We start from the raw sequence: 24,311 nt of genomic DNA on the forward strand, positions 1-24,311 counted from the left end.
ACACCAGATCAAGGTTTACATTCTGGCTTATTTTTTCAAATTGGATGTATTTTGTTTTGTTCACATTTATGGTCAACTTATTTGCATTGAACCAAGAGTGGACATTCTTTAGCCTTTGATCAGTAGTTGTTTGCTGCTGTTACTTTGGTGCACTTATTTCACACTAGTAACATCTGTGAATAGTATGACATTTTCTGCACCATCTGATGTGTGGGTGTTTTTTTATATAGACAAGAAACCAAATGGGATCTATGGTACTGCCTTGTAGTACTCCTATTTGCATTTTTTGGCATCTGATACTATATTTATTCTGTGACAAGTTAGCTGACATCAGTCTTACAATCTGTGTACTGTATTATAGGTATGATTCAAACCACTTTTACCCTGTCCCTTGAATAGCCAATACACCCAATTTTTCTAAAGGAATATATGTTTAAGAGTATCAAGTGCTTAGGAGAGATCTAAATTTATTCCTACTAAACTATTGTCTTTTTCTAGATTTTTGATTATTTGTTCAGTGTAGGACACTATTGCTGTCTCTATATTTTTACCTGCCTGGAACCCACACCACTTTCTGTTTAGCAGTTTATGTTCATTTAGATATTTGTTGATTCTGTGCTTAATCAATTTTTCTAATATTTTGGAAAATGTCAGAAAAAGTTATACTGGCCAGTAGTTTTCTACTTATAACTTGTTGGCATTTTTAAATAATGATTTGACTTTTGAGATTGTCATCTTTTCCAGAAATATGTCTTTGCTAAATAATGAGCTGGCTATGTATGCCAAGAACCTAGAAATTTCTAGAGCTGTCATTGTTCTGATGGATACCAGCACCTCATACAGTGCTGCTTACATTTTTGGTTTTAGGCTTTTTATCACTTTTAACACTTCCTGTTCATTTGTTGGCTCTACCCCATGCTACAAGTAGTTTCTGAAATTTCTGCATTTCTCTCTGCAAAGCTCCAGGAAGCCTTAAACGTTTTGAAGATATGGCCTTGTCAGACACAAAGAGTCATTCATTGTTAATGCCACAAAAATACCAGCTATGTCATCAATTGAAGCAATTCCTATGCTTTCAAAATGAGAAACTTTATGGTAATCAATTTTGAAGGTCAGTTTTCCCTTCAAAGACAAATGATACATGGTGAGCATTTCAGAGTGATCAAAAAATGGCTAGACTTGGCCAGTCTATTGAGCTGAAATGCTTATATTTAGAACATGGGCAAATTAAGTCTACTTGACATCAGTCAGATGTGTTCAAAAAGCAAAAATACAAATAATTATGACTCTTTGGTAGTATGTAACCATGGTTTAAAAATCATGTTTGTTAATTTATGACATTTCTTTTTTGCTTTTGGATTTTGAGATAAATATATCTGTCAGACAACTGGCACCCTGCACAGAAACACGATGCCAAATTTTAACCTAATTTACTCAATAATTATAAAAAATATGGATTTTTATGAATAATATTACAGTGTGTAATGGAAGATTGTAACAATGTACTGCAACAGCCCTCTTGGGTGTATATGTGGAACTGACAGTCTGGAGCAACAAAAACATACATAACTGTAATAAAGCAATCCTATCTTCTGACAGCTTTGAAATCTATTGGTACAATGATAATGCATCTGGTTGATACAGATTTTTAGCTTCTTCATACACATGGAGCTAATTGCTCAAAATGCCAACTTTACAGAAAATATTAAAAATTGAGTATTGTGAGCAATGGAACTAATTGCTCAGAAAGCCACAGTCTACAGAAAATATTGCAAATTGAAAATTTTGAGCAATGCAAATATTATGAACAATTCACTAAATTAGAGTTGAAGTTTTATTGGAAACCTATACAATTTTTCAGTTTTATTATTATCATTATTATTTTTTATGGATTCTTCCATCACTTAGGTGTAGAACAATTCAATATTTATGGTTGAATAACAAACAAAATGTATTTGTTCAACTGATTTTTGTTTACTTCTAACTAGCTGTCGGCTTATTGGGCCATCTACAGGAAACGATCGATTAGTTTACTTTCTAAAAATGAAATTCACCGAAGAGTCATGCAATTGAGCAGTTATTTTATTTTGTTTTCGCTACCTGCTTCAGCAACTCATTATGCCATCTTCAGACTCCATATACATCCCTCAAAAATAATCAAAATGGGGCCCTATGCGTCTGGATTTTGCGAATTATCAGGTGCTTCCTTTGAAAACTTGACTTGCCATTTTAGAGGCAATACATTTAACAGTGTCTACTTTTGTCTGAAAATTAACAATATTGTGAAAAAGAAAGTTACTATTCACCAGAAATATACCACACACACACACACACACACACACACACACACACACACACACACACACACACACACAGACACACAGACACACACACACACACACACACACACACAAACACACACATTGCACACAAACACAAGCACACAGACACACACTCATGCAAACGAAATGTACACACACATGACTGCAGTCTCTGGCAAATGAAGCCACACTGTGAACTGCAGCACCAGTGCACGACAGGAGTGGGAACTGGGTGGGAGTAAAGAGGAGTCTGCGGCATGGAGGTGGAGGGATAGTAGGATGGGGTGGTGGACAGTGAAGCGGAACTGGGTGCAGGTAAGGACGAGGCTACGGCAGGGAGGGGGAGGGATAGTAGGGTGGAGTGGTGGACAGTGAAGTGCTGCTGTGGAGCATGCAGGGATGAGGCAGAGAGGGGGTAGGGCGGCTATGTGCAGGCAGGATGTTAGATGGAGGACTGTAAAGTGGTGGGGAGGGGGTAGTGGAAAAGGAGAGAAGTAAAAAGACTGGGTTCAATAGTGGAATGAGAGCTGTGAGGTGCTGGAATGGGAACAGGGAAGGGGCTGGATGGGTGAGGGCAATGACTAACAAAAGTTCAGGCCAGGGGGGTTATGGGAATATAGGATATATTGTTCCCATCTGCACAATTCAGAAAAGCTGATGTTGGTGGGAAGGATCCATATGGCACGGGCTGTGAAGATCATTGACATGAAGGATGTCATGTTTGGCAGCATGCTCAGCAATAGGTGATCCACTTATTTCTTGGCCACAGTTTGTCGGTGGTCATTCATGCAGACAGACAGTCTGTTGGTTGTCATGCCCACATAAAATGCAGCATAGTGGTTGCAGCTTAGTTTGTAAATCATGCGGCTGGTTTCACAAGTAGCCCTGCCTTTAATGGGATAGGTGATGTTTGTGACCAGACTAGAGTAGATGGTGGTGGGAAGATGTATGGGATGGGACTTGTATCTAGGCCTATAACAGGGGTATGAGCCACGAGGTAAGGGGTTCGGAGCGGGTATTGTGTAGGGATGGACAAGTATATTGTGTAGGTTCGTTAAGAGGCAGAATACCACTATGGGAGGGGTCACAACGATAATGGGTAGGACATTTCTCATTTCAGTTGCTCCTGTCTAGGGTGGTCCTGTGTTATGAGGGGAATGCTCCTCTGTGGTAGTACGGTGGGACTTTGGGAAGTAGTGGGAGATTGGAAAGATAAGGCATGGGAGATTTGCTTTTGTACAAGGTTGGGAGGATAATTATGGTCTGTGATGGCTTCAGTGAGCCCCCCAGTATTTTTCAAGAGGGACCACTCATCACTGCAGATGCAATGACCATAGGAGGCTAGGCTGTATGGAACGAGTGGGAGCTGATGAAGTGGAGGTATTGCTGGTGGTTAAAATGTTTGATATGGATGGAGGTACTGATGTAGCCATCTTTGAGGTGGAGGTCAACATCTAGGGATGTGGCTTGTTGGGTTGAGTAGGACCAGGTGAAGCAGGGGAGAAGGTGTTGAGGTTCTGGAGGAATGTGGATAGGATGTCCTCACCCTTGATCCAGATCACAAAGATGTCATCAATAAATCTGAACCAGGTGATGGGTTTAGAATTCTGGGTGTTTAGGAAGGATGCTTCTAGATGGCCCATGAATAAGTTGGCATAGGATGGTGTCATGCTGGTTCCCATAGCCATAACCCAGATTTGGTTTTAGGTAATGCCTTCAAAGGAGAAGTAATTGTGGGTGAGGATACTGTCGGTCATGGTGACTAGGAAGGAGGTTATTGGTTTGGAATCCATCAGGCATTGGGAAAGGTAGATTTCAACAGTGGTAAGGCCATGAGCATTAGAGATGTTAGTGTAAAGAGAAGTGATATCAATAGTGACAAGCAGGGCATCATGTGGTAAAGGGACAGGAACAGTGGAGAGTCAGTGGAGGAAATGGTTGGTGTCTTTTATATAGGAGGTAGGTTCTGAGTAATAGGTTGAAGGTGTTGATCTATGAAAGAAGAGATTCTCTCAGTGGGGGAAGAGTAACCATCCACATTGGGGCGATCTTAGGTGGTTGGGTTTATGGACTTTAGGAAGCATGTAGACGGTAGGAGTGTAGGGAGTGGTAGGGATGAGCAGAGAGATGGACTCTGGGGAGAGGTTCTGGGATGGGCCTATGGATTTAAGGACTGACTGGAGATCCTGCTGGACTTATGAAATTGGGTCACTGTGGCAAGGTTTGTAGGTGGATTTATTTGACAGCTGGCAGAGTCCTTCTGCCAGGTATCCTTGCGGTTCAAACAACAGTGCTGGAGCCTTTGTCTGCAGGTAGGATTATAAGGTAGAGCTCAGTTTCTAGATGGTGGACTGGTTCTTTCTGCAGATTAAGGTCAGTTTGCATGCTGAGAAATTTGGGGAATGATGGTGAGGCAAGGTTCGAGGTTAAGAAATTCTGGAAAGTTAACAGGAGGTGGTTTGGGGTCAGTGGCGGTGGATCACAGTTTGGCGGAGGAGTGAACTGAGTTAGGCAGGGTTCAACATTGGCCTTTGGTTGAGTCTGATTGGTAGGGTCAGTGGCAAAAAAGTGTTTCCATGGTAGGGACCAGGAGAAGGAGAGAAGGTCTTGAACAAATCGTGTGCAATTATATTTGTGAGTGGGGCAAAAGGTGAGGCCTTTGGAAAGGACTGATATTTTTGTGGAATTAAGGTTTCTGGAGGAAAGACTGTGTTTTGGGTCCGTTTAGGTTCTGGATTCTGTGTAGTAGTGGGAGGGAGTTTTGGAGGGTGGGATAAATGTAGTAGGTCTGTGAGAGGGGATGTGGGAGACGTTTGGAGGTTGTTGTAGTAGTGGTGGGCAGTGGTACTCCAAGGCAGATGTATGAAGTGAGCAGGGTGGAGAGCTTTTGAGGTGGTGTTGTGCATGTTGCACTCATTCCTGGAGGGCAAGAGTTTCAATGTGTTTCAGGAATTGGGATTGTGTAGTAGGAGAATTTTGTGGATAGAGAGAAGGTACTGCAAGGAGGTTTGGGCTTGGTTGATATGGTTTTTCAGGGCTATGTTGGTGATGGCTTAGGACTGGAGGAATCTAAATAGGTGGAGGTCATTGTGGAAGGAGGAGTGGCAGCCAGAGATGGGTAATTTGAAGGTAAGGGCATTTGGGGCCAAGCAACAATGCAGGGACACTACGTGGGACTGGGTTCTGGCTATGGATAAGGAAACTTTTCTGAAGTAATGCAGATGGAAGGAGCAAGGATTCATGGTGGTGGAAAAAATGCGAAAAATTTCATAAATAATATAGAATTATGCCTGAAAAAATTCACCAAAAAGGTATCCAAATACATGTGAAAAATCACGAGAAGGATGAAATGGAGGCAAAAGAGGGGAAGAAGAAGAAATCTATGGGAGTCAACAATAGCGAAAGGTAAAGACTCTCTAAAATTAGCAGGAAGGCACAATGAGATCAAATAAAAGATATAAATAATATGTAAATATATTTTACTGTGTGTAGCAGGTCTGAGGGTGGATAAGTGTTAAGAAGGGGGGCAGCAGATGTGACTGGGTGAGGTGGAATAGTGGGACAAACTGGGATAGAACAAAGAAAGAGTGGAGGGTGGGGAGGGGTTCATAGAATGAGATACAAGATCGTGTGGTGCCAGAAACATGCGGGAAATAACACATGACATTATGGGAGAGTGGCACAGGGACAGTGATCAAGTTGAAGGTATAGGTTTAATGATATTGGTGGGGACATAATATGTTGCACTAAAAATCAGTGTGGTCTTGCAACCATCTGTTGTGTGTGGCTAAGATGGTTGATACAGCGAGGCTCGTAAGTAGAGCATGCAGTGCTGTTTGTAAGGCGGCAAGATAAACACAGGAAACAAGAGAAAGAATGATGGACATTGAGTACAGTGATGCCTTAGAAAATAGTAACAAAGGAAAACATCACTGGATTAGGATCAAAGAAAAGCCATCAAGTAAAAATCACACAATGTAAAATCTAGGATGGAATGTAATTGCTGCTGCTCTCGTTGTTGCTTCTGTTACTTACAACTGCAGGTATGTGTGTGTAAGTTGCATTTGTGTGTGTGTGTGTGTGTGTGTGTGTGTGTGTGTGTGTGTGTATTTGTGTGTGTGTGATCTATTTTCGATGAGGGCCTTCCTGGCCTAATGCTTTATTTGTAACAGTCTTTTTGTTGTGCCAGTCTGAGACTCAGCATCCCCAGTCTATGGTGCGTAGTAACTTTCCTTTTCATTTACTGTTATATTCCATCCTGGTCTTTCCATTGTTCGATTTGTTTGAAAATGCTGTTCTGACACTAGCCTGGATGTAAGGGATAACACATGGTCTAGGGGTAGTGTCTTTGATTAGTAATCAAAACGTCCTTTGTCCCAGGTTTGAATCCTGCCACTGCTTAAATTTTAAATAATAATCAGCATTGGTGGCTGAAGATTTCTGGCAAAGAAGTCACTCTCATTCTGCCAATGGCCTTGTCAAAGAGGGCGGAGGAGTGGACAGAGTTTCAGGGCACTATCTTGCCATAGGGATGCGAAACTGCCCCTAAAGGAAGAAGAATCAGCAATAATCAATGGCATGAGGATGTACAAGGCAATGGAAACCACTGCATTAATGACACATAATATGTATCCACAGGACATGTGGCCTGTAATTGAAAAAGTGTCATGATGATCTCTCCATTGGCAAGATTCCAGAATAGTCCCCATTCAGGTCCCTGGAAGGGGACTGCCAAGGTGGAGATGACCATGACAAAAAGATTGAATAATTAATGAAAGGATAATGCTCTATGAGTCTGGATGTGGAATGTCAGAAGCTTGAATGTGTTAGGCATACCAGAAAATCTGTAAAGGGAAATGCAAAGGCTCAATCTAGATATAGTAGGGGTCAGTGAAGTAAAGTGGGAAGAAGACAAGGATTTCTGGTCAGATGAGTACAGGGTAATATCAACAGCAGCAGAAAATTGTATAACAGGAATAGGATTCATTATGAACAGAAAGCTAGGGCAGAGAGTGTGTTACTGTGAACAATTCAGTGACATGGTTGTTCTTATTGAATCGACAGCAAATCAACATCAACAATGATATATAAACATAGGCTTCTGTGGCCATTGTCACATTCAGTAAAAAAATTTTCTGGGTTTGTGACACCATTGTCAATATATATATAAAACTACCAATGTTTCAGTCCCTGTTGCAAGTGACCTTCTTCAGGATGTTTTATATATATTGTCAATATGGTCAAAAACACAGAAAAATTTTATTGAATCAATGACGATAGTTCAGGTATACAGGTCAACATTGCAAGCTGAAGATGAAGAGATAGAGAGAGTATTTGAGGATACTGAAAGGGTAATACAGTACATAAAGGGAGATGAAAATCTAATAGTTATGGGCGACTAGGATGCAGTTGTGGGGGCTGGACTAGAAGAAAAGGTTACAGGGGAATATGGGCCTGGGCAAGGAATGAGAGAAGAGAAAGACTAATTGAGTTCTGTAATAAATATAAGCTAGTAATAGCAAATATGATGTTCAAGAATCACAAGAGGAGGAGGTACACTTGGAAAGGCCATGTAATACAGGAAGATTTCAGTTAGATTACATCATTGTCAGACAGTAATTCCGAAATCAGATACAGGATTGTGCAAGACATACCCAGGAGCAGATATAGACTCAGATCACAATATAGTAGTGATGAAGAGTAGGCTGAAGTTTAAGAGATTAGTCAGGAAGAATCAATACACAAAGAAGTAGGGTACGGAAGCACTAAGGAACATTTTAAGTTATCTAAAGCTATAGATACAGTAATAAGGAATAGATAAGCAAGCAGTACAGTTGAAGAGGAATGGACATCTCTCAAAAAGGGCCATCACAGAACCAGAAAATGGTACAAGATGTTCAAAATTCTGAGAAAAATAGGGGTAAGCTATAGGGAGAGATGGATAATATACAATATGTATAATAGCCAAGAGGGAATAATCAAAGTGGACGACCAAGAACAAAGTGCTCAGATTAAAAAGGGTGTAAGACAGGAATGTAGTCTTTCACTCTTACTGTTCAATCTGTACATCCAAAAAGCAATGGTGGAAATAAAAGAAAGGTTCAGAGCGGAATTAAAATTCTAGGTGAAAGGATATCAATGATATGATTCACTATGACATTGCTATCCTGAGTGAAAATGAAGAAGAATTACATGATCTGCTGAGTGGAATGAACAATCTAATGAGTACAGAATATGGAGTGATAGTAAATTGAAGAAAGACAAAAGTAATGAGAAGCAGCAGAAATGAGAACAGCAAGAAACTTAACATCAGGATTGTTGGTCATGAAGTATATGAAGTTAAGGAATTCTGCTACCTAGGTAGTACAATAACCAATGATGGATGGAGCAAGGAGGACAGCAAAAGGAGATTAGCAATGGCAAAAAGTGCATTCTCGGCCAAGAGAAGTCTACTGGTAACAAAGACAGGCCTTAATTTGAGGAAGAAATTTTTGAGAATGTATGCCTGGAATACAGCACTGTATTGTTGTCATGAAACATGAACTGTGGGAAAACTGGAACAGAAGAGAATCGAAGCATTTGAGATGTGATACTATAGATGAATGTTGAAAATTAGGTGGACTGATAAAGTAAGGAATGAGGAGGTTCTTCACAGAATCAGAGAGGAAAGGGATATGTGGAAAGCAATGACAAGAAGAAGGGACAGGATGACAGGACATGTGTTATGACATGAGGGAATGACTTCCATAGTACTAGAAGGAGCTGTAGAGGGCAAAAACTGTAGAGGAAGACAGAGATTGGAATACATCCAGCAAATAATTGAGGATGTAGGGTGCAAGTGCTACTCCGAGATGAAGAGTTTGAGAGGTTGGCACAGTAGAGGAGTTCGTGGCTGACTGCATCAAACCAGTCAGAAGACTGATGACCAGAAAAAAAGTAATATGCTGTACCATGGAATGGAAGGCAGCATGTTTGTGTGTTACTGAGCATTGTGAACATGAGGGTGTTTCAATGTCTGTTGTTGTGGGTTTTCTGTAAATTTTGAAACTGTGTGTATTTGTAGTGATATCTATGTTAAGGTCTAAGAAATTAATGGATTTTTCAGCAATGTCCATGATGAACTTTGTGTTTTTGTCTAGTGGGTTTAGATGTTCACCAGTATTGTGCAATTAAGGAGAACTGCTGTTGCTGAGACAAAAATAACTCTATCCAAGATAATACTGCATTAATCTGCATTTTTCCTTTTCATGGCTTAACTGTCCGAATGGACATTCTCTATTGATTGAAATGACTGTTTTATTAAATTTTTATAAATAACTAATTATATTCAAACTGTTCTTTGGAAATGAAGTGGTTCATTATTTCATCAAGATTCTAAAAATTATGATAGTTTCAACTTAATACAGAAGATAAGCATTGTAAGATTCTTTTTCAGAATGATGATGTGTAATAGCCATTACTACAGATTTATTTGCAATAATAAGACTCATAAATTATTGTTTGTGACGAATTTCTGATACTTCAAGAAATTACAATTGCATTGTACAAATTTTATTTGTTTGAAGAAATACAGGTTTCTGACTTCCATCTCGTTATCTTTCAGGAAATGTGATCCAACCCAACATGCTCCACCAGAAAGGCAAAATGAGAGGATGCTGCAGGATGTTTTTCCATATATGCCCAAACTCAGAGAACTTAGTCTTGCAAACTGTGATATTACTGTGTTTCCAGAAAATACCTTTCATAATTTAGAAAATCTGAGAAAACTGTCCATACACCAAAACCCATACAGCAAGTTTGAACAAGGGATATTTCAAAATTTGAAGAAGCTTAAGTACTTGAATATGGGCTATATTGCATCAGAAGAGGATTTGGAAATAGATTTTAGAGGCCTTAATGAACTTGAAGTTCTTGATGCTACTCATACTAGACTTCCAGTCACAGAATATACATTTTGTAACTTACCAAATTTAAAAGAATTACAACTTAAAGAATCAGGAGTACTAACCTATGACCCAACAGTTTCAAAATGTTTGACAAATCTGGAAGTTTTAGATCTGTCTGGTAACCAAATATTATGTGATCACTTTTATGAAATATTCAATGAAAGCTTGAACCTAACCAAATTAGGAATGTCTGACTGTGAGTATCATAATTTGAAGGAAGAATCAATTGCTGGGTTTGTAAGAAACCTGAAACAATTAAAATTTCTTTCTCTTGAAAGAAATAAGTTCGCTTCCATGCATGCATTAAAGTTTGTAGGAGACTTAAATAACTTGGAAACACTTAATCTAAATGGAAACAACTTAGTTTCATGGGATAATGATGTTTTACCCAGTACTGTGAAGTTGAAAAATGTATTTATTGCCTCAAATCAAATTACTGGCATCAGTAGAGGAATGATGAAGGATTTCTTAACATTGAACACACTGGATGCATCAAACAATCCATATCTCTGTTACTGTAGCTTAAGTGATTTCAATAAGTTTGCTCAATTACTTAGCGAACGAAAGAAAACCTGTGAGAAGTTTTGTGCAATGACTGATGGTATACAGCATCAAAAAAATTCTTCATGTCTCGAAAAATGTAGAAAGGAAAGCAAATATAACAAAGATTTACAACAAATGATTGATAATGTCAATGGCAGTTATAAAGCTGAAGAAATTACGCTGGAAATTAAAGGGTGGCGTGAAGGAACATATCAATGTTTAGACAATTCTGGCAGGACAAATATTCAGAATTTTCAGTTTGAAAACTGGCAATGTTTTCCTAACAGGATAGGTTACTCATCACCGGTAAGGATGAAAATTCTTCTAAAGCTCTTTCAAGTAAAATAATAAGAATGATACATCTTAATGGACAAAAGTATTGACTTCTTGCCATTTATGTAACATTTCCTAAAAACTGTCTGTGTGTGTGTGTGTGTGTGTGTGTGTGTGTGTGTGTGTGTGTGGGTATGGAGGAAGGGTGGAGAATATTGACTTACCGCTCATAAATGTAATGTCAGTTGGATCCAACGCAAATGTAATGTCAGATGGATCCAAGTACACACAAAGCAAGGTATGCCCAGTTTCACTTCTGCCACATTACCTGAAGATTGCAGAGGCCCCTTTAATGATCTTGAATAGTTACACTTATTTCTAGTGTATTTATTCATAAACATTTTTTGCTGATAATGAAAAACATTTCACCTTAATTGTTGTCTGCGTAATCACAAAAAAAAAAAAAACTTTAGCAACCAAACAAAGGTAATGAAACACAATGTGAGAAATTGAATATGGTAATAAAAATAGGGATGGAGTGGGAAGAGAGAAAAGGTATAAAAGTAAAAGGAAAGGTGAAAATAAGTAATGTTGGGCAGTGAGGAAACAGTAAGAGATGTGAAGTTAATGGATAAGGGGTGAAATAGGGGAAAGGGAAGAGCTGAAAGAGGACATACAAAGCAGAAGACTTTCACATAAATTGATATGAGCTGAGTGTACACCAACACAATAAATGATTATTGCTACAAATTCAAAACCATCATGCAAATCAAAGGGAAAAATAAATGTGATAGTTAAATGTGCCTGCAGACAACACATCCTGATCATAAGCTTTGCCTTTCACTTCAGCCTATATTAGATGTACATTTTTGGCTGCAAATTTAATTACAACAATCAGAATTAATTTAAGACTTCCTGAAGGGTAAAAGCTGTGTGCGAGACCAGGACTCCAACTCAGGCCCTAGCATTTTGCGAGCAATGCTCTTACTGACAGAGGTACGCAGGCACAGCCCACAATCCATTCTCACGCTTCACACTTCTGCGGTACCTCTTTCCACTTTCCAAATTCACAGAAGCCTTCTAGTTGAAGGGTACACAGGGTGTTCAATGATGCTTAAGAAAATAAATAAACTGAATTTTCAAGGACAGTTTTAGTTTCTTTCTGGGGTCATATTGTGCTTAGTTCCTAACCAATTTTAATTAATTTTGTGACAAAATCCACAAAATTTGAATATATATAGGAACAAAAGTTGGGCTATACTCTTGCAATGTAGCTGCCTGCTGTGCTCCCACTGAAAGAATTTTCACTCTCGTTGACCCAACACCTACAAATAACTGCCTAAAATCTAGCCTCAGGCATCAAATATACAGGGCTATTACAAATGATTGAATTTCATAAATTCACTGTAGCTCCATTCATTGACATATGGTCACGACACACTACAGATACGTAGAAAAACTCATAAAGTTTTGTTCAGCTGAAGCTGCACTTCAGGTTTCTGCTGCCAGAGTGCTAGAGAGCGCTGTGAGACAAAATGGCGACAGGAGCCAAGAAAGCGTATGTCGTGCTTGAAATGCACTCACATCAGTCAGTCAGTGCAACGACACTTCAGGACGAAGTTCAACAAAGATCCACCAACTGCTAACCCCATTTGGCGATGGTATGCGCAGTTTAAAGCTTCTGGATGCCTCTGTAAGGGGAAATCAACGGGTCGGCCTGCAGTGAGCGAAGAAACGGTTGAACACGTGCGGGCAAGTTTCACGCGTAGCCCGCGGAAGTCGACAAATAAAGCAAGCAGGGAGCTAAACGTACCACAGCCGACGGTTTGGAAAATCTTACGGAAAAGGCTAAAGCAGAAGCCTTACCATTTACAATTGCTACAAGCCCTGACACCCGATGACAAGGTCAAATGCTTTGAATTTTCGGCGCGGTTGCAACAGCTCATGGAAGAGGATGTGTTCAGTGTGAAACTTGTTTTCAGTGATGAAGCAACATTTTTTCTTAATGGTGAAGTGAACAGACACAATGTGTGAATCTGGGCGGTAGAGAATCCTCATGCATTCCTGCAGCAAATTCGCAATTCACCAAAAGTTAACGTGTTTTGTGCAATCGCACGGTTTAAAGTTTACGGCCCCTTTTTCTACTGCGAAAAAAATGTTACAGGACACATGTATCTGGACATGCTGGAAAATTGGCTCATGCCACAACTGGAGACTGACAGCGCTGACTTCATCTTTCAACAGGATGGTGCTCCACCGCACTTCCATCATGATGTTCGGCATTTCTTAAACAGGAGATTGGAAAACCGATGGATCGGTCGTGGTGGAGATCATGATCAGCAATTCATGTCATGGCCTCCACGCTCTCCCAACTTAACCCCATGCGATTTCTTTCTGTGGCCTTATGTGAAAAATTCAGTGTTTAAACCTCCTCTACCAAGAAACGTGCCAGAACTGTGAGCTCGCATCAACGATGCTTTCGAACTCATTGATGGGGACATGCTGCGCCAAGTGTGGGAGGAACTTGATTATTGGCTTGATGTCTGCCGAATCACTAAAGGGGCACATATCGAACATTTGTGAATGCCTAAAAAAACTTTTTGAATTTTTGTATGTGTGTGCAAAGCATTTTGAAAATACCTCAAATAGTAAAGTTATTGTAGAGCTGTGAAATCGCTTCAGTCATTTGTAATAACCCTGTACTGACCACCTCCTTCATCAAGTTTCCACCATCCTTACCCATTTACCTCCTGGATCCCTACACACTACTGTTGATACCACCCCTCTATACACCAACAATCCTCATGCCCATGGTCTTGCCATTATCAAACATATCCTCTCCTAACTTCCTTCAGACTCCAAATGCACTGCCTCCTTCCTCATAAACCTTACAAACAGTATCCTGATCCACAAATACTTTTCCTTTGAAGAGAAGGTACCAATGTATTCATGAGCTGTCTAGAGGACACCTTCCTAGCCTTCCAAAATCCCAACACCCAGTCTGGTTCAGGTTCATTGATAATATGCATAATCTGGACTCAGCACCAAGACACCCTACCCATATTTCTTCACAGCCTCAACACATTCTCTCCCATTCTCTTCACTCGGTCCTCCCCTACCCAACACACCACTTTCCTGGACATTGACTTCCACCTCTCTGATGGCTGCATCCACACCTCTGTCCACCTTAAACCCACCACCAATCAAAAGCAGTTGCATTTTGCCAGTTGCCATTCTTTCCACAGTAAAACATCCCTGTCATGCAGCCTAACCAACTGTGGACAGCATATCTGCAGTGATTAGAACTTTTTTGCCCAGTATGATGAAGGTCACAAAAACTTTCACAGACAGGCAATACCCCCCCCCCCCCCCCCAATCCTAGTCCACCAACAGATTTTCTGTACCATATCCTCATTCAATCTCAATTCTCTCACAACCCCAAAAAACCAGCTGCAAAGGAGCACCTCCTCATCCCCCAGTATCACCTTGGACTGGAATAACTGAACCATATCCTTTGCCAGGGCTCTGATTATCTCTCATCCAGCCCTGAGATAAAGGACATTCTATCCAAGATGCTTCTCAACCACCTGAAAGAGGCGTTCTGTCACTCATCCAACCTACACAACATCCTAGTCCATCTTTTTACCACTCCCACTCCCAACCCCTTGCCACAGGGACAATATCCCTGTGGGCAGACGAAGGTGGAAGACCTGCTCCATCCATCCACCCAGCACCCTCTTCTCCAGTCCTTTCATAGGCTTATCCTGTACCCTCAAAAGCCAGATCCATTGTGAAAGCAGTTATTTTGTATACCAACTCTGCTGCCAATCTTTTTATATCTGTATGACTACCAACCAGCTGTCTACCAGGATGAATGGTCACTACCAAACTGCTGCAAAGAACAAAGTTGACCACATGGTTGCACAAATGTGGTGAGCTTAACATGCTCAATTTCAGCCTGCCTGTCTGGATTCTTCCCTCCCATTACCAGCTTCAATGAACCATGCAGGTGGGAGATATCCTTACAACACTCCCTCCACTTCCATACTTGTCTGGCTTCAGTCTCAGGGAATCCACTGCCCTTGCAGCTTCATCCAAAAATTTAGCTTGTCATCCCCTCCTGATTCATGTCCCCACATTGGTTTCAGTGTGTGATACTCCCCACCAGCGCACTACATCCCTAGTCCATATACCTACCACCCTCCCTCTGCATTCTTAGCCAGTAAACGAGTTGCTCCCTCCAAACTGCTAATTACACCCCCAGTCCCTATACCTACCGCCCTCTGCCTCTACCCATCCCACCCAACACTAGCCCCACCTTGACCAGTCTACCTTCGGAAACAAAACATTGGCACTGTTAGACCAGGCATATATATGCATGTGTATGTGTTTTCTGTGCGTATTTTATTCTAGATTGTCAAAGTGTGACTCTGAATGCTGGCAAGTTTTCTTTCTTTTGTTTGCATCTCTCAATAACTCTACACTTCTGCTTTTCAATGAGCGCTCTCCTCTAATCCAAAAGTATTACAATTATATATTTTAATGAAAATGTACAAAGATAACACATTTATACGCACATATGTTACAATCAAAACTTTTTCAGACTTCATTAAATGTTTTCATATTGTCTGTTCACTGTGGTCTACAGCTCAAGGACTGGTTTTATGCAGCTCTCATGCTAGTCTATCCTATGCAAGCCTCTTCATCTCTGGATAATTATTGCAACCTATACCAATATGAACCTGCTTACTGCAATAAGGGCTTATTCTACCTCTAGATTTTGTAGCCCCCCACACATCCCTTTACTACCAAATTAATAATTTGTTGATGCTCAGGGTGTGTCCTCTTACAAATCCTTTCTTTTAGTTAAGTGGTGCCATACATTTATTTTTGTCATTATTTGATTCACAGCCTCATCATTAGTTACCCTATCTAACCATCATATTTTCAGTATTCTTCTGCAGCATCACATTTCATAAGCTTCTATTCTCTTCTCTAGTGTTTCATTCCTTAATTTAATTCTCCTGGTATTGCAAGATTTAATTAAACTGCATTCCGTGAGCCTTGCTTTATACTTGTTCATATTCAACTTATAAATTCTTTTTGAGACACTATTCCATTGCTGCCTCTGACAGAATTATGAAATCATCAGCAAATATTACAATTTTTATTTTTTTCTTCTCACCCCTTCACCAATCTTGTCACCCACAACTTCCAGTCCCCCTTCCAAATTTTGCCTTGGTTTCCTTTATGGTTATTCAGTATACAGACTGGACACATTAAGGATAGACTACAACCCTGTTCCACTCCCTTCTCAACTACTGCTCTTTCCTATCACCTATATACCACATAATTTTCTATCACACAAATCTAGCCATGCAAAATACCCAATCATCAGTCATTGTTTTGGGTTGTCAAAAATGAATCTCATTATATATTTTTGTAGTAATTCATTAACTTTGTTGTCTACCATCCCAATATTTCTTTTAGGTAATATATATTTCTGCATGGGTTTTACAGAACTTAATGGCCATAAAGTGTTCTCTTTCACAAGTACAATTTTTCCTGCTTTTTTATTTTATTTTATTTTTTTAATTTTCTCTCTCTCTCTCTCTCTCTCCAAATATATACTACTTTCTCATCTTTCTCAGAGACATTGCTCGACAAGAATATGGAAAAACATTGAGAAATGCATCCTTGAACATAAATGCAGATGCTAGCCAAGCCTGCAGGTGGTGCTGTTGTATTTTATCATGAAAGTCACCTGTACAATGCCATCAATATCTTGCAAGTGCCACTCATGGTCAGAACAGTGTTCTTTGTAGTGAGTGCTTTACATCACAGCTAAATGAATTTGAATGTGGGCACATCGTTGGTCCTCATACAGTGGGTGCTTCCATAACCAAGGTGGCCAAAGTAGTTTTTGTTTCAAGAGGCCCCACATCAAAGATTAATATCACACACTGGGTAAGTGAAAAAACATCATTCACTAAGCCACAACATGGACACAAGTGTGTGTTGAGTGATGACAGATAGCTGCTGAAGATGATTGTTATGAAAACAGTTGCAAGCCACTGCAGAACTAAATGTTGCAGTTGTGAACCATGTCAGCATCAAAGCAACACAAGGGAGCTGGAAATTACTGGTTGAACTGGAATTGCAAATCCACATACCAGTGATGCAAATTCTGTAACAAGAAACTGTGGAGCCAAAGCCATAAAATCTGGACTATGTGCCAATATAAGAATGGTATTCAGTTAGAAGATTCTCATTCTACAATGTTTCCCTTGATCTGGCATATGCCCTCCAGGGCCTACAATGCAGACTGCATGCGGCCATAGTGAAAAACGGTAGATGTTTGGTGACGATTTGGGCAGCCATAGAATGGTATTCCATGTGCCCGATGGCTACACAGCAGGATGAACTTTTTGCCAAGGATTATGTGATCATTTTCACTGATCAGATCGAGCACATGGTTCAATATTTGTTCCCCAGTGTTGACGTTGTGTTCCAAAATGCCAGGGCTGCTCTTCACACAGCTGACTTCATCCAGAATTAGTTTTGTGAATATGATGATGAATTGTCAAACCTCCCCTGGCTACAACAGTCACCAGATCTCAAGATTATTGAGCCTCTGTCATCTACTTTGGAAAGAAGGGTGTGTGATTGCTATCCATCTCCATCATTGTTACCTCAACCTGCCAAATTTTTCAGGAATAATGATACAAGATTCCCTTGAAAATCATAAAGAGCCTGTATTTATCAATTCTGAGATGATCGGGAACTGTCCGGAATGCCAGTAGTTTTCCTACACCATATTGTGGATGTTAATATGTTGTGTGTTTGGTGTTTCCACATTTTTGTCCACCTCCTGTGGTATAGATGTCTGCTGTCCACTGTATGCATTACATCCAAAGGTTTGCTTGGTAGTAAAATGTGTTACCATTGCACTAGTCATGTAGAAGATCAAAACATATTTGATTGATATCACTGACAGTTGTGCAATCACTGTATTTTCTTTCACATAGTTTGTTCCATATTGGTGGTTTAGTAGCTTGTTAGCCTGTAAACAACAGACCTTGTATATTCATTATAACTTGTTTTATATTTTGGTGATGTGACATTAACATTTAGTTTTGAAGTGTACCATTTTGTATGAGGCTGACAGTGTCCTGTGATGATTAACAAACTGCTCCGATCCTCAAATTTTGGAGTAGATATTTACAATAGCTCATATTTTAATGAGAATTCTCTTATGAAAACCAATTTTAATTGGTTTCTCAGTGGGGATGAGCACACATTTTTGGAATTAATTACAATACATTTATTCAGTAATGTGGCACAACAGATTTTCGAGACTCCATGAATATATATTCATTGGCATCATGGTATAGTGCCATAAAGTAATAGTCATTGTAACCACCTGTGAAAGCTGCAAATGCATATATCTTTGGAAACGGCCATCAAAAAACTGATTTAGGATGCTACAACATTTTCATTCAATTATATATTATGTCCTATGTCTCTGCTTTTTCCTTATAAAAAAAGAAATTCAGAACTGTAAGTTTATATGTATGTGGTAAGAGAGTTAGTGTTCTTCAGTAAAAATTTAACAGCTCTCACTGCTGTGTAGTCATGTAAAAACATATGACATTAACTGAACTCTACAGTCAAAGTTGATAATTATCTTCCACTAATTGTTATGTTATATGAAACCTTGTTATGGAAGATAATGATTATATAAGAGATTATTCCTTGATTATTAGTTCATTCATTGTTTCAAAATGCTGCCAACATTTTAGTATTCATATTTCTGCAATGAGTTCATTACTTTTTTACTTTTTTAAATCGATGATGTACTTTTTTTATTTTTTTATTTTTTTTAATTTTACATGCATTTACAGTGTTGTTATCATTGTGGTCATGATCATTCTTGTTGCAGTCATTACTATGGAGACTGGCTTGCTATAGCTTTCTGAGCTCATCCACCTTGTGAAAGTCTTTTCAACTCTATGGCTAATGTACCCTACATATGTTTGAATTTACTTACTGTATTCAATCCTTGGTATCCCACTGCAATTTTTACTCTCCTCTCTTTCCTCCACTACCAAATGAATTAACTATTTCTTGATGATTCAGGACGTGTCCAATAAACTTGTCTCTTCTTTCCATCTAGGTGTGTGTAAAATTATTTTTCTCCCCAATCCAATCCAGTACCTCTTAATTAATTACTTGACCATCTAATCTGCACGTTTTTTTTTCTGTAGCACCACATTTATAAAGCTTGTGCTCTCTTACAGTCTGTAATATTCATAATTTACAGTACATTTATGAACATTTAATAAATAGCGGGAAAAATCATATCAGATTTCCAATAGTAGACTGTAAGCATCACAAACCATCTTGAAGTTCATATCAACAAAATAGCAGCTGACTCTGATCAGCCCACAGCCAACAAATAATGAGAAAATAATACTAGTAAATATCTTATCTGCTGTAATATTTGTGACTTTTTGACAATTATATTCTAGGAAGAGCAAATAATGGCAACGTGGAAGATTGTTGTCATTGTACTGAGCTGTGTCATAGTACTGATGTTGGGAGTATGCTACTGGAAATGGAAATACATATATCAGTTTGGTCGAGCAGTACGCAGTGTCACATTGCTCCGTCTGCTGGATGATGAAAAAAATTGTCCCAATAATGGAGAAGTCGGTGCTGGATCAGCGTTCTCTTATGACGTATTTATATCATACAGTGATCCCAATAGACAATGGGTACTTGAAGAGCTGGTGCCAAATTTTGAGGAAAACTCAGATCTCAAAGTATGTCTGCATGAAAGAGATTTCCAGGTAAGCCATAATTTTTTTTCCTTAAGGTATGTATATATGATAAGTCCTTAGTGTTGGATATATAGGTCATAATGATGTTTTACAGAAAAGCTAATACAACTTAACTTAATTCATATTTTCTATTGATATGCAAATTTTTTAATGCACAGATTTTATTAATGCACAGATGTCACTCAGTTCTTTGGGAAACTCGTTGTTCTCTTACTGAGAGACTGAAACATGAACATTTTTCTTTTGAAGAGGAGATTCCCTTTTTCCCATTACTGAATTCAACTAAATAACCCAAAATCAGACTTGAATTATTTTGCACAAATTACAAATAAACAGCATTCATAATGCAAAAATGATCAATGAATATCTCACCTTATAATGGATCAGTGAAAGTAATCAATGTCTGAAATGCAATATCGACAGGTAAAAACTCTACTCACCAACTTCCAGCAGGAGAAAATATTTAAAACATTTGAAAATGCCGGAGTTTCTGGCAGATAGAAGGGCAGTGAAGGAAAAGGACTGGTAAGGTTTACAAAATGAGAAGAATTATGGAAAAGTGGCCTAGAATGCCAGGTGATGCAGATTTACAGGATGATGGATGGGATGGGTCTTTCCTTCTCATCTACATCTACATCTACATCTACATTGACACTTCGCAAGCCACCAAACGATGTGTGGCAGAGGGCACTTTACATGCCACTGTCATTACCTCCCTTTCCTGTTCCAGTCGCGCAAGGTTTGTGGGGAGAACGACTGCTGGAAAGCCTCCATGCGTGCTTGAATCTCTCTGATTTTACATTCGTGATCTCCTTGGGAGGTATAAGTAGGGGGAAGCAATATACTCGATACCTCATCAAGAAATGCACCCTCTCGAAACATGGACAGCAAGCTACACCGCGATGCAGAGTGCCTCTCTTGCAGAGTCTGCCACTTGAGTTTGCTAAACATCTCTGTAACACTATCATGCGTACCAAATAACCCTGTGATGAAATGCACCGCTCTTCTTTGGATCTTCTCTATCTCCTCCGTCAACCCAACCTGGTTCGGATCCCACACTGATGAGCAATAGTCAAGTATAGGTCGAACGAGTGTTTTGTAGGCCACCTCCTTTGTTGATGGACTACATTTTCTAAGGACTCTCCCCATGAATCTCAACCTGGTACCCACCTTACCAACAATTAACTTTATATGATCATTCAACTTCAAATCGTTCCGCACGCATACTCCCAGATATTTTACAGAAGTAACTGCTACCAAGGTTTGTTCCGCTATCATATAATCATACAATAAAGGATCCTTCTTTCTATGTATTTACAATACATTACATTTGTCTATGTTAAGGGTCAGTTGCCACTCCCTGCACCAAGTGCCTATCCGCTGCAGATCTTCCTGCATCTCGCTGCAATTTTCTAATGCTGCAACTTCTCTGTATACTACAGCATCATCCACGAAAAGCCGCATGGAACTTCTGACACTATCTACTAGGTCATTTATATATATTGTGAAAAGCGGTAGTCCCATAACACTCCCCTGTGGCATGCCAGAGGTTACTTTTAATGTCTGTAGACATCTCTCCATTGAGAACAACATGCCATGTTCTGTTTGCTAAAAACTCTTCAATCCAGCCACACAGCTGGTCAGATATTCTGTAGGCTCTTACTTTGGTTATCAGGCGACAGTGTGGAACTGTATCGGATGCCTTCTGGAAGTCAAGGAAAATGGCATCTACCTGGGAGCCTGTATCTAATATTTTCTGGGTCTCATGAACAAATAAAGTGAGTTGAGTCTCACATGATTGCTGTTTCTGGAATCCATGTTGATTCCTACAGAGTAGATTCCGGGTTTCCAGAAACAAAATGATACGTGAGCAAAAAACATGTTCTAAAATTCTATAACAGATTGACGTCAGAGATATAGGTCTATAGTTTTGCGCATCTGCTCTACGACCCTTCTTGTAGACTGGGACTACCTGTGCTCTTTTCCAATCATTTGGAACCTTCCGTTCCCCAAGAGAATTGCGGTACACGGCTGTTAGAAGGGGGGCAAGTTCTTTCGTGTACTCTGTGTAGAATCAAATTGGTATCCCATCATGTCCAGTGGACTTTCCTCTGTTAGTGATTCCAGTTGCTTTTCTATTCCTTGGACACTTGTTTTGACGTCAGCCATTTTTTCGTTTGTGCAAGGATTTAAAGAAGGAACTGCAGTGCGGTCTTCCTCTGTGAAACAGCTTTGGAAAAAGGTGTTTAGTATTTCAGATTTATGCGTGTCATCCTCTGTTTCAATGCCATCATCATCCTGGAGTGTCTGGATATGCTGTTTCGAGGCACTTACTGATTTAACGCAAGACCAGAACTTCGTAGGATTTTCTGTCAAGACGGTACATAGAATTTTACTTTCGAATTCACTGGACGCTTCACACATAGCCCTCCTTATGCTAACTTTGACATCGTTTAGCTTCTGTTTGTCTGAGAGGTTTTGGCAGCGTTTAAACTTGCAGTGAAGCTCTCTTTGCTTTCGCAGTAGTTTCCTAACTTTGTTGTTGAACCATGGTGGGTTTTTCCCATCCCTCACAGTTTTACTCGCCACGTACCTGTCTAAAACAAATTTTATGATTGCCTTGAACTTTTTCCATAAACACTCAACATTGTCAGTGTCAGAATAGAAATTTTTGTTTTGATCTGTTAGGTAGCCTGAAATCTGCCTTCTATTACTCTTGCTAAACAGATAAACCTTCCTCCCTTTTTTATATTCCTATTTACTTCCATATTCAGGGATGCTGCAACGGCCTTATGATCACTGATTCCCTGTTCTGCACTTACAGAGTCGAAAAGTTCAGGTCTGTTTGTTATCAGTAGGTCCAAGATGTTATCTCAACGAGTCGGTTCTTTGTTTAATTGGTCGGGGTAATTTTCGGGTAGTGCACTCAGTATAATGTCACTCGATGCTCTGTCCCTACCACCCATCCTAAACATTTGAGTGTCCCAGTCTATATCTGGTAAATTGAAAGCTCCACCTAAGACTATAACATGCTGAGAAATTTTATGTGAAATGTATTCCAGATTTTCTCTCAGTTGTTCTGCCACTAATGCTGCTGAGTCGGGAGGTCGGTAAAAGGAGCCAATTATTAACCTAGCTTGGTTGTTGAGTGTAACCTCCATTCATAATAATTCACAGGAACTATCCACTTCTACTTCACTACAGGATAAACTACTACTAACAGTGACAAACACGCCACCACTGTGCCTTTGTAAAAATTTCACTAGAATTTATCTCTGGCTTAGCCAGCTTTCTGTACATATAACGATTGCAGCTTCGGTGCTTTCTATCAGCACTTGAAGTTCCGGTACTTTACCACTGCAGCTTTGACAGTTTACAATTACAATACCGATTGCTGCTTGGTCCCCGCATGTCCTGACTTTGCCCTGCACCCTTTGAGGCTGTTGCCCTTTCTGTACTTGCCCAAGGCCATCTAATCTAAAAAAACACCCAGTCCATGCCACACAACCCCTGCTACCCGTCTCCTGTCTCATTTATTTGCATGTTCCATGGATCATAATTGTGACCTCTTTTTAGGATATGAAATGAGTCAAATTTACAAATATAGTACATCTTCTTTGCAGAAAATAGGCGGACCATTTACATACTTCTACACATTTAGAAAATCTTAAACACAGTAGAAAGAGCTGTCAAGCAGGTGTGACTCCAGTTTCTAGTTGTTCTGTTTGAAGTTAATTTTATTATCAGTTAAATTCTTTCTATAAATGGGTAGGTGGTCAAAGATTTTAATAGCTGAATATTACAGTCCTTTTTGTGCCACACTAAGTTTGATAGATGAAAAATCTAAATATTTTCTCCTTATAGTATTATATTTATGAATATCATTGTTGTTTTCAAACTGTGGTTGACTGTTGACAACAAACTTCATCAGGGAGTAAGTGTACTGTGATGTTGTCAGAAACTGGTTAAAGATCTTACATTAGGGGTTGTAGACTGGACTCTACATGTTTTCCTTACTACAGACTTTTGTGCAATATCACTCTTTCCTCGAAGGTTACTCTAGTGAATGGGAATAAGAAAAGTAAGTCAGTTTTTTACAGTTTCATCTCCCAAATTTGATACTATCCATTAAGCAAAGCTGCAGAACGTTTAAGAAAGTCTGTAACGTGTAGCTTCGAGTTAAAACTCTTATCAATGTAAACACCAAATATGTTAGACTATTCTGTTTCATTTTCAGATTTACCCTCATGCATTATTTCAAACAGTGTGGTCAAGCATTGTGCAGTCCTGAAATGCATGTATCGCCTTTTATTTAAGTTCAGTAATGATCTATATGCAGAGAATCAGATTTTAAAACTCCCTGGCAGATTAAAATTGTGTGCAGA

The 24,311-nt window shown here is 39.4% G+C and overlaps 1 protein-coding gene across 1 annotated transcript in view; it reads left to right on the forward strand.

Annotated features, from left to right (window-relative positions):
- The first annotated feature begins 2,162 nt into the window (after nt 1-2,162).
- Nucleotides 2,163-24,311, forward strand: part of LOC124712261 (toll-like receptor 13) — a 51,113-nt gene continuing 28,964 nt past the window's right edge. The window contains exons 1-5 of the mRNA XM_047242556.1: nt 2,163-2,235; nt 6,310-6,364; nt 9,757-9,819; nt 9,925-11,116; nt 19,615-19,935. Of these exons, the coding sequence (XP_047098512.1) occupies nt 2,163-2,235; nt 6,310-6,364; nt 9,757-9,819; nt 9,925-11,116; nt 19,615-19,935 (1,704 nt within the window). The remainder of the gene's footprint in view (nt 2,236-6,309; nt 6,365-9,756; nt 9,820-9,924; nt 11,117-19,614; nt 19,936-24,311) is intronic.

The sequence above is a fragment of the Schistocerca piceifrons genome, chromosome 8 (assembly GCF_021461385.2).
Source record: "Schistocerca piceifrons isolate TAMUIC-IGC-003096 chromosome 8, iqSchPice1.1, whole genome shotgun sequence".
Taxonomy (NCBI): Eukaryota; Metazoa; Arthropoda; class Insecta; order Orthoptera; family Acrididae; genus Schistocerca; species Schistocerca piceifrons.